At 45.7% G+C, this 12996-nt stretch overlaps 2 protein-coding genes across 3 annotated transcripts in view; both read left to right on the forward strand.

The window, feature by feature from the left end:
- The window catches only part of map3k22 (mitogen-activated protein kinase kinase kinase 22), a 41781-nt gene extending 36079 nt beyond the window's left edge, over positions 1 to 5702 (forward strand). For both annotated transcript variants that reach the window (XM_030349606.1, XM_030349607.1), the window contains 2 exons: positions 2533 to 2710; positions 2959 to 5702. In XM_030349606.1, coding sequence (XP_030205466.1) covers positions 2533 to 2710; positions 2959 to 3187 — 407 coding nt within the window. In that variant the 3' untranslated portion in view covers positions 3188 to 5702. The remainder of the gene's footprint in view (positions 1 to 2532; positions 2711 to 2958) is intronic.
- Positions 5703 to 6165: 463 nt separating this feature from the next.
- Positions 6166 to 12926, forward strand: cry-dash (cryptochrome DASH). Its single transcript, XM_030349609.1, has 14 exons — positions 6166 to 6443; positions 6770 to 6942; positions 7490 to 7583; positions 7682 to 7809; positions 7990 to 8138; positions 8399 to 8487; positions 8858 to 8931; positions 9004 to 9093; positions 9337 to 9416; positions 9496 to 9555; positions 9727 to 9884; positions 10034 to 10153; positions 12081 to 12269; positions 12401 to 12926. Exons 1-14 carry the CDS (start codon positions 6384 to 6386, stop codon positions 12506 to 12508), a joined length of 1572 nt encoding a protein of 523 aa, XP_030205469.1. The 5' UTR covers positions 6166 to 6383; the 3' UTR covers positions 12509 to 12926.
- Positions 12927 to 12996: the final 70 nt, after the last annotated feature.

The raw sequence follows: 12996 nt of genomic DNA on the forward strand, positions 1-12996 counted from the left end.
TCCCATAAGAAACGTGTCACCCCTATACTGCCTGTATGGGCTTGTGTCCTATGACACCTGTTTACACAGCAGTTATTAACTGTCCTATTGTTAAAGCTGCGGTACATACAAATAACAGCGTAGCGTAGACATGACCCTGACCAACAAGGCCATTCCTAATTGGAGTGTCATTGTTACCTGAGCTGTAGAATATTACCCACAATAAAGCTGATTTAGAGAGCCCTGCTTCGAACACGTCTCCTGCTGCGGCTTGTTGGTTTGAAGGTGATCTTTGCGTCGGTTGAAATCAGCTACATTAAAAATGCCCGTGAACAGTGAACGGGATGCGATGGGTTTGCGCTGCCCACAAACATTCTGGACGTACTGAAACATCCAGAGAGAGGAAATCAACGTCTGGGGAGGAGAGAGGAGCACAACATCTGGGGAGGAGAAAGGAGCACAACGTCTGGGGAGGAGAGAGGAGCACAACATCTGGGGAGGAGAGAGGAGCACAACATCTGGGGAGGAGAGAGGTGCACAACATCTGGGGAGGAGAGCAGCGCTCAGCCTCGTGTAGCTCAGACCTGGGTCTCCATTCAGTTCAATTCAGTTCCATTCCATGCATGTGTGTGTGTGTGTGTGTGTGTGTGTGTCACACACACACACACACATGAGAAGTGGAGCAGAATGTGTGTTTCTGTGAGAAAGTGGGACTCGATGAGGTCTTTGGTCACATCGATTATGAGGGCTCAAGTGAAAATGGAGCAGTCTGCCCATCTTCCCCTCTGTAGGGCGTGGAGGTTGTGTCTTCTATGTCTGCCCCGTGGAGGAATGACCCACTAGGACCAGGCTGGCCTGGTGTGGGGGCCCTCTGAGTGGCTCCATTCCCACCCTCGCTGGCCCCCATAAAGGGCTCCATTCCAACTGCCGCTCGCCCTCCATGAGGCAGCACCCAAGTGCTTGTAGAACAGCAGAAAGTGACGTGTTATCGTGTCATTGATGTCATATACAGCCTCTTTAGAGTTGGGGAAAGTTCCTCCATTTTTGATTAGTGGACATTTTCTTACATTAACTTACCACAAAAAAAAGCCTGAGGTTGCAATTGTAGCTGCTTTGACGGAACAATGTTCAGTTGTTTTAATTGTTGCGTTTCTTCTTGAAGAAAGTAGTCCAATCCTTCGTCGCTCTTAACTCACTTTATTTGTTAAAGTAGGCATATTTTGGTATGGTAACTATGAAGCATAAGGGAGGGAATTGTATTTAACGCGGATTGGAATAATATCGGGCACTAATCGAGCTCCGGGCAAAGGCCCAGGTCTCTCGGCCGGGCTCCTATTGATTCTGGCCTCTAAATCTGAATTCCGCGCTCTCATCGTCAAGTGAGCGTGGCCTATGTGAAGTGGGCGTGGCCGGTGTGACGTAATGGCTCCGCCATTCTCACCTGTCTAAAGGTGCTGCCATCTGTGGCTGGAGTAGTTATCGCAGCTTATGTGTTCGATCCTGCTTCCTAGTGGCTATGTGAGGGTAATGTAGCTTGTGTGTTCGATCCTGCTTCCTAGTGGCTATGTGGGGGCAGCTTATGTGCTTAAAATACGTAACATAATGTAAATAATTCTAATGAAGTATGTATGGTAGGGTAGGGCTGGGCGATAACTCGATTACGATTATTAATCGCGAAAAAACTCACGTTGATTACGACGATAAGCATAAGACATAAATGCTTGATATAAAAAATAAAAATAAAAAAATAAAAAAAACAGTTCTGATATGGATTTGCCTAACAGCCAATCACACAGCAGAAATAAACAAAATGGTCAGATCGCAGTTTTGCGGTTAATGTCTAAGTACACGCCCATTTCCTGGTGCATGTTTGAGCTTCCGTTCCAGCACCGCGGTAAGGAAAGACGAGAGGAGAGGAGCGTTTTGCGACAGAATAAAATGAGTGGAACAACAGAGGGTGAAGTAGTCGATAAAAAAGGTTACAAGACGTCCATTATATGGAAGTGGTTTGGCTATCTCAAAACTGATGAAGAACAGGATAAGACCGTCTGTAAATTATGCCGTCGGTCGGTGCCAGCACGATTGGGAAACACAACTAATTTATTTCAACATCTAAAAACATACCATCCAAGCGACTACACAGAAAGTATGAACATGCACGCTACAACAAGTTTGGCCCGCCGTCCTACCGCAGCTGTCATGTCCCTCACCTAATGTTATGTCTTTTTTTTTTAATATTATATATCGTGATTAATATCGATATCGAAAAAATATATCGCCCAGCCCTATGGTAGGGTCAGGTTATGAAACAATGAGGTTCTGTCTTACGGAATACGGTTAATAATAATAATAAATAATAATAAATTTTATTTATAATGCACTTTATATTCAAGAATCTCAAAGTGCTTCAGAGAAAAAAATACCAAAAAACTATTAAAAAGGGGGAACCTCAAAGAAAGTTTAGCTAAATGCTCTTTTAAAGAGATGGGTTAAACACTTAGAGAACTCTTCAAACTGTCTGTCTGAAGATAATTTTTGTTCCATTTCCACCAGGCGCTAACATCTTGAGAGATTCCACTGGGAACGTCAAGCTAGGAGACTTCGGAGCGAGCAAACGCATCCAGACCATCTGCATGTCTGGCACAGGCATCAAGTCCGTCACCGGCACCCCCTATTGGATGAGTCCGGAAGTGATCAACGGAGAGGGGTATGGCCGCAAAGCAGATGTGTGGTAAGCGGCTGTTCTGTCAGTGGATTCAACACATTAAATGATCTTATATCTTATATTTCTCTAAAAGCCGATGTTCAATATGCAGCTGTGTTATTAACAATGTCATTCATTCATAGCCTAGATATATGTAGCCTATTCCGCTACCAACTAGCTCTAACTTCATATGAATTCCTAACTTCATGTTTCTGTCCTCTTTGTCTATGGATGATAATGCTGCTTCGTGGGGATGATGTCGTGTGTCTCTCCAGGAGCGTGGCCTGCACCGTGGTGGAGATGCTGACCCAGAAGCCCCCCTGGGCGGAGTACGAAGCCATGGCGGCCATCTTTAAGATCGCCACGCAGCCAACCCGACCGCTGCTGCCCGAGGGCGCGTCCGATGCCAGCAGAGACTTCCTGCGCCAGGTGTTCGTGGAGGAGAAGTGGCGGCCCACCGCTGAGCTGCTGCTGGGTCACCCGTTCGTCCAGGGGGTCTTTTGAGCGCTGAGCCCCCTTCCCGCTTGCAGCCCTGGGTGCACCCCTCACCCCCTCATCCCTCAACCCCTCACCCTCCTGCCCAGAAAGACTTCAGGGAGGGGAGGAGAAACACGCCAACCCAGTCACACTCCCAGTCTCACATACAACCCATCACCAGTCTCTGCCATGGCCAGACTGAAGAAGCATTTCCTCTCTCTCTCCATCTCTGTCTCTCTCCCCCAGTGTCTCTCTCTCTCTGTCTCTATCTCTATCTCTGTCTCTCTCTCTGTCTGTCTGTCTGTCTGTCTGTCTGTCTGTCTGTCTGTCTGTCTGTCTGTCTGTCTGTCTGTCTGTCTGTCTGTCTGTCTGTCTCTTTTTATCTCACTCTCTCTCTACACCGTTAATAACGCGTTAAACTGACAGCACTAATATATACATATATATATTTATATATCTATACCTATATCAAGGTTAGAGGGTCACGTCACTCACACCAGAGAGGCTAGGATGCCTTGTGGATCCTGGAGGTATGTATATATATGTATGTATATATATATATATATATATATATATATATATATACACATATATTTATATATATATATTTCTGTGTAGATAGGCTAGGATGCCTGGTTATCCCTGGAGGCGTCTGTCTTTTAGAAACCCTCTCTGTGTTTTACTAACAGCCCTCTACTGCCAAGGATGGTGTCTGGGAACTGGTCCAGAGTCGTGGTAACCAAGGTTACAAGGTGATTGTAATGTCCAGCTGAGTTGTATCACATCTGATAGTACTGTAAGTCACTCATAAGCCCAAGCTGTGAGGGGTGAAGATTGATGGTCAAATGTATTTTGTAAGACTATTATTAACACTTTCCAAAAGCCCCCTTACCTAATGGGCCTTAACTGTTATCGCCAGAAAGAAAAAGTAAAACTATTTTTGTTAACGCCTTACAATAACGTTTGTAAGTAAGGATGTATTTTTGTACTTAGACCTTAGACCTTAGCTGCATCGCACTCACAAAAAAGATTTTTCTCTTTTTTGAGGAGTTCATGAGATGCACTTTTGATACCTTGCATTCAAAGATTCCAAACATGCACGATAATCAATAGAAATCAAATAGATATTTTTCTATTCAAGGCTTTTTATATAATTTCAATAGTTGCGACTGTAATTTGGTCCCACATGAAGAAAGCAGTTCTGTGTCTTTGCATTAATGTGCAATGTATATCTCTGTGCATATATAAGCAATACCACCACTACTGTTCAAGGTAGCTTACTAAATTCATTCCAATGATGTACAGCTTCCCTGTGTGCGGAAATGGCCAAAGAGACAAAAGGTCCCATAGAAACATAAAGAACATTTGGATGTGCAGTATTAACATTACAATGATTGTCCTTTGGTTTTGTTAACTCAGACCCTGTGGCCTTTTCTGTTTTTTGCTAGCTTGCTGCACCATGAAATAGTACGCAGTGCAAACCTAAAACAGGATCTACAATGTGGTCGGAATCAGGTGTCACACCTGGACCAGCAACACCCTTCTGAATGAGGTTGAAAAACAGAACATTATAAATTAGAAGTGCTACGGTTTGGCCATATGAGAGTCACTGGTCGGACCTGGGCAGGCGGTTGGCCACAGGTGCTTCACCACAACATGGAGGACCGCAATATTTGGCGTTGGGTGTATTTTGTGTTCAACGTTTTCTGCTGTTTTTCAGGAGTGATGGGTAGAGTGATATTTCACATCTGCCACAGTGGCCAATGAGAGGAGAGCTTACCCTGATTGTACTGGTGTCGCTGTGAAGACCTTCCAGACATAGCTTGCCGGTCTGAGCTTCAACACCAAACCCACATTGCTCATTTGCCTTTATCCCACTTCGCTGTCTAGACGATGATCGGCTTCCCACTTCCTCTGAGGAGTGCGTCTGGAGAACGTCCTGTATGGTGAAACACGATGCAACATGTTGCCATTGGGGGGCAATGTTAGGATTAGCCAAAAATAAGGCATGCATGTATACTTGGGGGAGAAATGAGAAGGACACGACTTTGAGCACTGCCACTTGCTCAAGCTAGATAGCCAATAAGAGTGGCAGTTGCAGATTCATGATCAAATATGTCCGACTCTTGTCAGTGCCTTATGTGATTCATCTATGACAAATTTAATAAAGACAGAAAATGAAAAGCGGCCAGAGGTAGGAGATCCCCAAATAGAGTTGATTAAAGCACACATACTTTGCTGAAGTTGTTTTATACAAAAAAAATGATTGTATTGTACATAGATATTGTTATGCACTTTTGTATGAAATTCTTTACATTATATAAAGATCTATCTGATCAAATGACCATGTTATGCAGCAGATTGGACTGTGATTTATTGACGACTATATAATTTCTTTGTGACCTGTTACGACAGTATGAACAAAAGCAAGCTTTCGATTGAAGAACACATTTGTCTAATGACAAGGCCTTGAAACATGGAATGTATCAAGTCATCCATTTTTTTTGTACATTTAACTTAATAAATGAAAAGTCTAAGACTATTCTATTGTATCCTGAATCCTGATTTAAGGTAAATATTTTTTTCTTAAATAACTTGATGGTTGATATTATAGTAATGCATGCCAGTATGGTTTAAGCCCTGAACATTTAACATTTCAGTCTATATTAAATATTATATAAGGATTATACATTAATGTTAAGGCCAGTAGGACATTTTCTCTATCTTTATATTTACCTTATAGTATACTCGGATAAGATTAGAGAAAGTTAAAAACTGTTGGAAAGTATACGGGGACACCCTGTTGACACTATAGGCTGGAGGGTCTCCTGTAGACACTAGAGGCTGGGGGGTCTCCTGTATACACTAGAGGCTGGGAGGTCTCCAGTAGACAGAGGCTGGGGGTTTCCTGAGGAAAACAGTAGAGGCTGGGGGATCTCCTGAGGAAACACTAGAGGCTGGGGGGCTGCAGGGTCTCCAGTAGACACTAGAGGCTGGGGGGCTGAAAGGTCTCTGAGTGGGACGACCGGATGTTGCGCTGTGCCTCTCGTTGTACAACCAGCGGCAGCCGGAAGCTTGCCTTATGTAAATCTAGGGTTTCTAACAGCTGATGAGCCTCGAGTCAGTGATACCGAAGAGCAGAAAGATAGAGACGGGAAACTGGTTGTTTTTGTTAAACATTAAAAAGATCAGAGTGTGACTTTCCGCTCGGGCAATAGGTAGGATGTCTGCTCGGACCGTGATCTGTTTACTGAGGCAGGACCTGCGCCTCCACGACCATGAGGTACATCTTACATTACATGTTATGTCAGCATGAAACATACGTTAAAGTGTTGGGTAAAGTAGGAGCAAATTCCATTCCAAAATCTATTTTTGTAGACGTGTCTGTGGCAACTCATAAGTTCGTAACATTAATCACAACTAAATTTGATGGCATTTTGAACATCGTCTGGTGCGCACTGTCTGTAGGCTAATAGTTATTTAAGTGGACGCTCAATGTTATGGATTTCATAAGTCTGTATACTGTGTGTGTGTGTGTGTGTGTGTGTGTGTGTGTGTGTGTGTGTGTGTGTGTGTGTGTGTGTGTGTGTGTGTGTGTGTATATGTCAGGTGTTCGATTGGGCTCAGAGCCATGCGGAGCACATCGTGCCGCTGTATTGCTTCGACCCGAGGCACTACCTGGGGACAGCCGTGTACAACCTGCCCCGCACCGGGCCCTTCCGGCTGCGCTTCTTGCTGGACAGCATCAGGGACCTCCGTAGCGCCCTGTTGAAGAAGGGCAGGTGAGCAGCCAACTTTGTGCTCTAGCTGCCTGTGGAGTGTTGTGGACATTGGTGTGTTCTGATCACATTGCATTTGGGTGCAGGGTGTTCAGGGCCGTCATAAAGGGCTTCTCTGCCTGTAAGCAGCATTAGGCGAGGTGCCTAATGCATGCCATGTTTCTCTGAATGGACGGCCCTTTCTCTGAAAGAAGTTTAATTGACTCCTTTTTAAACTCATTTTCACATTCTGTTTAAATATGGTAATACTGTAGTTAAAATTTAGCGTACCTCTTCCACAAATAGAACCACAACTTTCTCCATCAGCATCCTCACCACAAAACTGACAGTAGGCACTAGTAGCTTTAACAACTGCAACAACACCAGCAGTCCAGGACAAACCTGTGCATTATAGGTCATGCTTACATCAACCATCACTGCCATGCTATTTCCCAGAATTCAGTCTGCTCAGCGAGGGGGGAGTCGTGATGGTCTTTACACAGGATGCAGCTTGCCTGGCATGGTGCTAATTGTCTGTGTGTGTGTGTGTATTTTTATGTGTGTGTGTCAGCACGCTGGTGGTCCGGCGTGGCCGCCCAGAGGAGGTGGTGGCGGACCTCGTCAGGAGTCTGCCCTTTGTCAGCGCGGTGGTCTTCCACCAGGAGGTCGGTAGCACCTGATTGGTCGGCTCGCTTGCCAATCATGCCGTGGGTCCCTGCAGGCGAGCTTATCGTGTCATGTGACCTCTCCTGTTCTCTGCCAGGTGGCTTCTGAGGAGCGAGCTGTGGAGCAGGCGGTGATGGAAGTCTGTGCCCAGATGAAGGTCAAAGTTCACACCTGCTGGGGCTCCACGCTGTACCACAGGGACGACCTCCCCTTCCCACCGGCCAGGTGACCCACGGGCGCAGCCCCCCTCCTGCTGGTTGCTCTTGTGATGGTGTGGCGTCTGGCACGTCTGGTACATCTGACCTGGTGTGAGAACACCAGGTCAGATGTTGTTGCTGTTCTCTGACCTCCAGAGAACAGCCTGTACGTTCCTTGAGCCTCTGCTGTCCTGTTGTTTGGTGCCAGGCTCCCCGATGTGTACACGCAGTTCAGGAAGGCGGTGGAGACCCAAAGCAGGGTGAGGCCTCTGTTCCTCAGCCCAGACCAGGTGAGGCCTCTTCCCCCAGGCCTTGAAGAGGGAGACGTCCCCACCTTGGAGGAACTTGGTCAGACCGGTAAAGGTCGCTCCTATATCCTCTCCGATCCACACCCACTCCTGCTCATTACAGCAGTGCAAGCTCAACGTATTTCTTCACAGCTTCCTTCAGCTTGCCGCAACTGCTTTCTTTCCTCTTCTTTGGATGGCCAGCCAGCGGGCGGACATGTTGTGTTCTGGAACAAGGCCGTAGCTTCATACATCTTTAATGCTAACAAGAGAGGTTCATATTCGTCTGCCAGATGCTGTTCTCTGAACTTCTGCTGTTGTTGTCCATAGAGCCGGTGTCTGACCCTCGCTCAGCCTTCCCCTGCAGTGGAGGAGAGAGCCAGGTCCTGGCCAGACTCAAACACTACTTCTGGGACACGGTATGCACAACTGCAATCAACAACATAATTAACACCGATCAAAATGAAGAACATAAAGATGAATCGTTTCCTGAACGTGTGGTCATTGGGAATTGGAAGTTGTGTAATTGTGCCAGTAAAAAATGTATGAAAGAATTTGAATTATCATTGTATATCGCTGTATAAGTTGTTAAAGACTTAATAATCACGTCAAAAACAAACATGCAGTGGTTTAAATATCCACTAACTTCACAGAGACAGAGTATTAATGAGTATTATCCAGGGATGAGGCATAGACAATCTTATATAGAATCACAAAAAACGTTATCAGGAAGTATACAAAAGCGCTCCCGTTTCTAACCGATCCTTGGTTGTGTGTTGTCTGCTCTAGGATTCAGTTGCTAGCTACAAAGAGACGCGCAATGGCCTCGTTGGCGTGGACTACTCAACTAAGTTTTCCCCCTGGTATGTGTGGTGAACATGAGATCTGTGGCGGACTCTGTGGTATTTCAGCTGCCCTGACCCTGACTCCTACAGGCTGGCCCTGGGGTGCATCTCCCCGCGCTACATCTACCACCAGGTCCGGCAGTACGAGAGCGAGCGCACAGCCAATCAGAGCACCTACTGGTAAGTGCATCTGTATGTCTCCGTCGAGCCAAGATTGATCGGGGAATAGCCCTCATAGTTGGTTTCTCTTCATCTGTGTGATGTCCGGCGTGGGAACATGAGCTCTGTGGATTTTAGAGGACGCCAAAAATCGAAGTTGTTTTGTTCATGTTCACGATCTATATGTAATGAAATGCATCAATCATTGATGATATATCTTGACAACACACACACAACTGTAACGCTAAATATGTTTTCCTACAGGGTCATATTTGAACTGCTGTGGAGAGATTACTTCAAGTTTGTGGGTGTCAAGTATGGAAACAGACTGTTCCATCTCAAAGGTCAACAGAGTTCATTCCTCCTCATATTTCTGTAAATGATACGTGAATAGAATCTAATCTTACCGTGTTTTCTGTCCAGGACTCCAAGACAAGTCTGTTCCGTGGAAGAAGGATATGACACTTTACAATGCATGGAAAGGTTTCTGAAGATGTTTTAACTTTATTATTTACCTCAATGTTTCTGTGTGAACAGATGTATGAGTAAATCATGAGTGTGTTAGGATATATATAGTTATCTCTACATAGAACTGCATTGATGTATTATATGATACATTAGATTGTGTTTTATAGTGAGTTCCTCTTTTCCCAGACGGCCGGACGGGCATACCCTTTGTGGACGCCAACATGAGGGAGATGGCCATGACGGGCTTCATGTCCAACAGGGGGCGCCAGAACGTGGCCAGCTTCCTCACCAAGGACCTTGGCCTGGACTGGAGGATGGGCGCTGAATGGTTTGAATATCTACTTGTAAGAGGTTTATGGATTTAAATGTGATAATACATATATTTTACTTCACCATATATCAAAATATAAAGCATGAACAAATGGATGAAGATTCCTGATGATTTTGGCCTCAAGCCACCAATCCAGAGTTCAATGGCTTTGCTCTGCCACAGGTGGATCACGATGTGTGCAGTAACTATGGCAACTGGCTGTACAGTGCAGGCCTGGGCAACGATCCCAGAGAGAACAGGAAGTTCAACATGATCAAGCAGGGGCTGGACTATGACGCTGACGTAAGTACTGTCGGGTCAGTGATCCCTCAAGACACAAGGCCCTCAGTACAGAGTATCCGGGGAGGTATAGTGTTTTTTTTTTAGTGTAGTGTGGGGGTGTATAGTGCTCTCAAGATAAATGCAGTGTTATATCCATTATAATATGCAGGCTTGTCAATTTAGTGAATACTTCATGTGTAAAGCCTTCATCACGTTACTTTAAAGATCCCATGCCATTAAAATCTCATTTTTCCTATTGCTTGTTAAATAACATAGGTCAGAATAAGTTTGTGACCTGTTGTAAGTTTGAAATCTATGCAGTTTTTCTGCTGTATGCCAATGAAAGGAAATAGGCAGAAAAAATTAGCCAATCTGGATAAGGTGACACTACTACGTAGCGTTTTCAAATTATTATTCATGGACGTTCCCACTTGGTTGGTTCGTAACCACCCACAGAAATTCTGAAGGAGCCGAGACATTGAGCTAGTTCTGCTTAATAAAAGAACAGGCTAGATACAGAATTTTGAATAAAATGGCAGAACGACATCGAACCTGTGTGTGAGGCTCCGGAGGGCGACAACCGCGGTCAACAATCGCGGGCAACAATCCCTTTCTTCTCCATGTCGTGGTTCAGTCTACTCCAAATTGATGTGGCCGTGGAAGAACCAGAGACGTCGGAGAACCCGACGCAGCCGTTTTTGAATCATATCGTCTGGAGGCGCACACAGCTTTTGGCCGTGATAATATGTATTATATGATATAAATATCAATGTATGATATCATTTAGATAGAGCTCCTGGACTGTAACGCAAGTGTTGTACACTTCTTTATTTGGATAACCGTTCTGCTGTTGGTGTTATGCCGCATAACACGATGGACTCTCGTCTCTGGTATTTCCACAATGAGTCTCATAGTGTTGGTTGTCTCAGCCATGTTGGAGAAGGAATTGGGGGAAAGGAACTTTGGCCTTGACTCCTTAAGTACATAAACCACCACATGGAGGAGAAAGGGATTGTTGCCCGCGAATGTCTCCCGCTTGAGCCCCGCTGCCCGCTACCGAGGGACCACCGCCTCGGCGCTGCCTGCTGCAGGAGGCGGTGGTGCCTCGGCAGTGAGGCTCCGTCGGGAGACAACCGCGGGCAACAATCCCTTTCTCCTCCATGTCGTGGTTCAGTCTACTTTAGATTGATGTGGATGTGGAAGAACCAGAGACGTCGAAGAACCCGACGCAGTCGTTTGAGATTCATAATATCGTCTGGAGGCTCCAACAGCTTTTGGCCGTGATAATATATATTATATGATATAGATATCTATGTATAATAAGATATTATTTCGATATAGAGCTCCAGGACTCTCGCCGGAGCACCCGGAGTGTTTCAGAATATTTACAGAACACGGCCAAAGGCTGTGTGCGCCTCGCTATTGCGATACATCCACTGTAAACAGAGCGCATGGTACCGTGGCCGCAAGATCCTCCTTGACCCGCCTCCCTCCTCCTCATTTGCATTAAAGCTAGACATCGAAACGGCGCATTTGGGGAAGGCTCAATGTGCAACTGGCTCGTAGTGGTTGTAATTCTGCACCACGGCTGAATTTCAGGAACGTCTTCAAATACTGTGTTAGGGGCCCACTAATATCTATATTAAAGCATCCATAAAGTAGCATGCCATGGGAACTTTTGAAAGGGGTTCAGGTGCCCCCTCCAGGGGCCCCCACAGAGGATGAGGACCCCATGAAGGGGCCCAGATGGAAAGAAGGAACTCTGAATGGGAACACAGAACAGGGATCATCCCCTCCTTCCCTCCTCTCATATAAGAAACACAATATTCATTGTCTGGTTTTATTATTCAAAAGAAACACGTTGGTTTTTATATACTTCAGTCATGTATCTTTCTGCTCAACACTTGATTTTCAGATCTTGACGTGTGTGTGTGTGTGTGTGTTTCAGGGGGACTATGTGCGACGGTGGGTTCCTGAGCTGCAGGGCCTTGGGGGAGGGGAGGTGCACGCCCCATGGAACCTGGGGCCCTCAGCCCTGAACCACGCCCAGGTGACACTGGGGACCAGCTACCCCCACCCCGTGGTCATGGCCCCGGAGTGGAGCAGACACACGGGCAGGAAGGCCGGCGGACGACAGGTGAGTGGAAGTGAGCTCAGAGTGAGGGCATATATTGAGTCATGAAACAATGGACACTTCACTATTGTCCCTTTTCAGGAGGGAAGTTGGCCGCTCACCAGTTGAAACATGTCCTTTATTGTCTTTTTCAGAGTGACTCTTGTCCGTCAGCAAGAGGAAAGAAGGGCCCCTCTCACACGCCCAAGCAACACAAAGACAGAGGCATCGATTTCTATTTCTCTAAAAGCAAAAACTTATGAAAACAACAAGGATCGATGTAACAAAGCTCCTGCCTGTTTGCAGAAGTGAAACCTGGTTTCCTCTACGCTGGGCCGACACCAGGGGCCTGTCTGTAATTCTGCGTGGTTATTTTATATCGCTGCTGTTAATCGGGGGAAATGTGCTCATGTCTTTATATTTTAATGCTTGAATTGCATTGAGGTTGTCAATCTCTGGTTCTCGTTCAAAGTGTTTCTAAGATGTGCTCTGGTCCGTCGTCACGTTGCACTTTCTGTGAGACTGAGAAGGTTGTGGTTTGGATGCTTTTCTATGGAAAGCTACTTGGGGTGTGTTCAGCCCTTTCTCGTTTCTTTCTTTGCTGTCTACTGAACATAAATAATTGTTGCAGAACTGAAACCGTTACAAAAATGTGCAAATAAAAAAGTTTTCTTTTTGTAATTGCTGTTGGTGTTATGATTATAGCCCTCTTCCAGAATGATGACATCGTCTACGACAGCAACGAGGAGCC

Source organism: Gadus morhua, chromosome 23 (assembly GCF_902167405.1).
Source record: "Gadus morhua chromosome 23, gadMor3.0, whole genome shotgun sequence".
NCBI lineage: Eukaryota > Metazoa > Chordata > Actinopteri > Gadiformes > Gadidae > Gadus > Gadus morhua.

Bases quoted from the DNA above. Each gene is read 5' to 3' on its own strand.
- cry-dash (XM_030349609.1), top strand. From the start codon at position 6,384: ATGTCTGCTCGGACCGTGATCTGTTTACTGAGGCAGGACCTGCGCCTC. The intron at 9,417-9,495 runs GTCAACAGAGTT...TTTTCTGTCCAG, and splicing joins CAGACTGTTCCATCTCAAAG to GACTCCAAGACAAGTCTGTT. The intron at 9,885-10,033 runs GTAAGAGGTTTA...GCTCTGCCACAG, and splicing joins AATGGTTTGAATATCTACTT to GTGGATCACGATGTGTGCAG.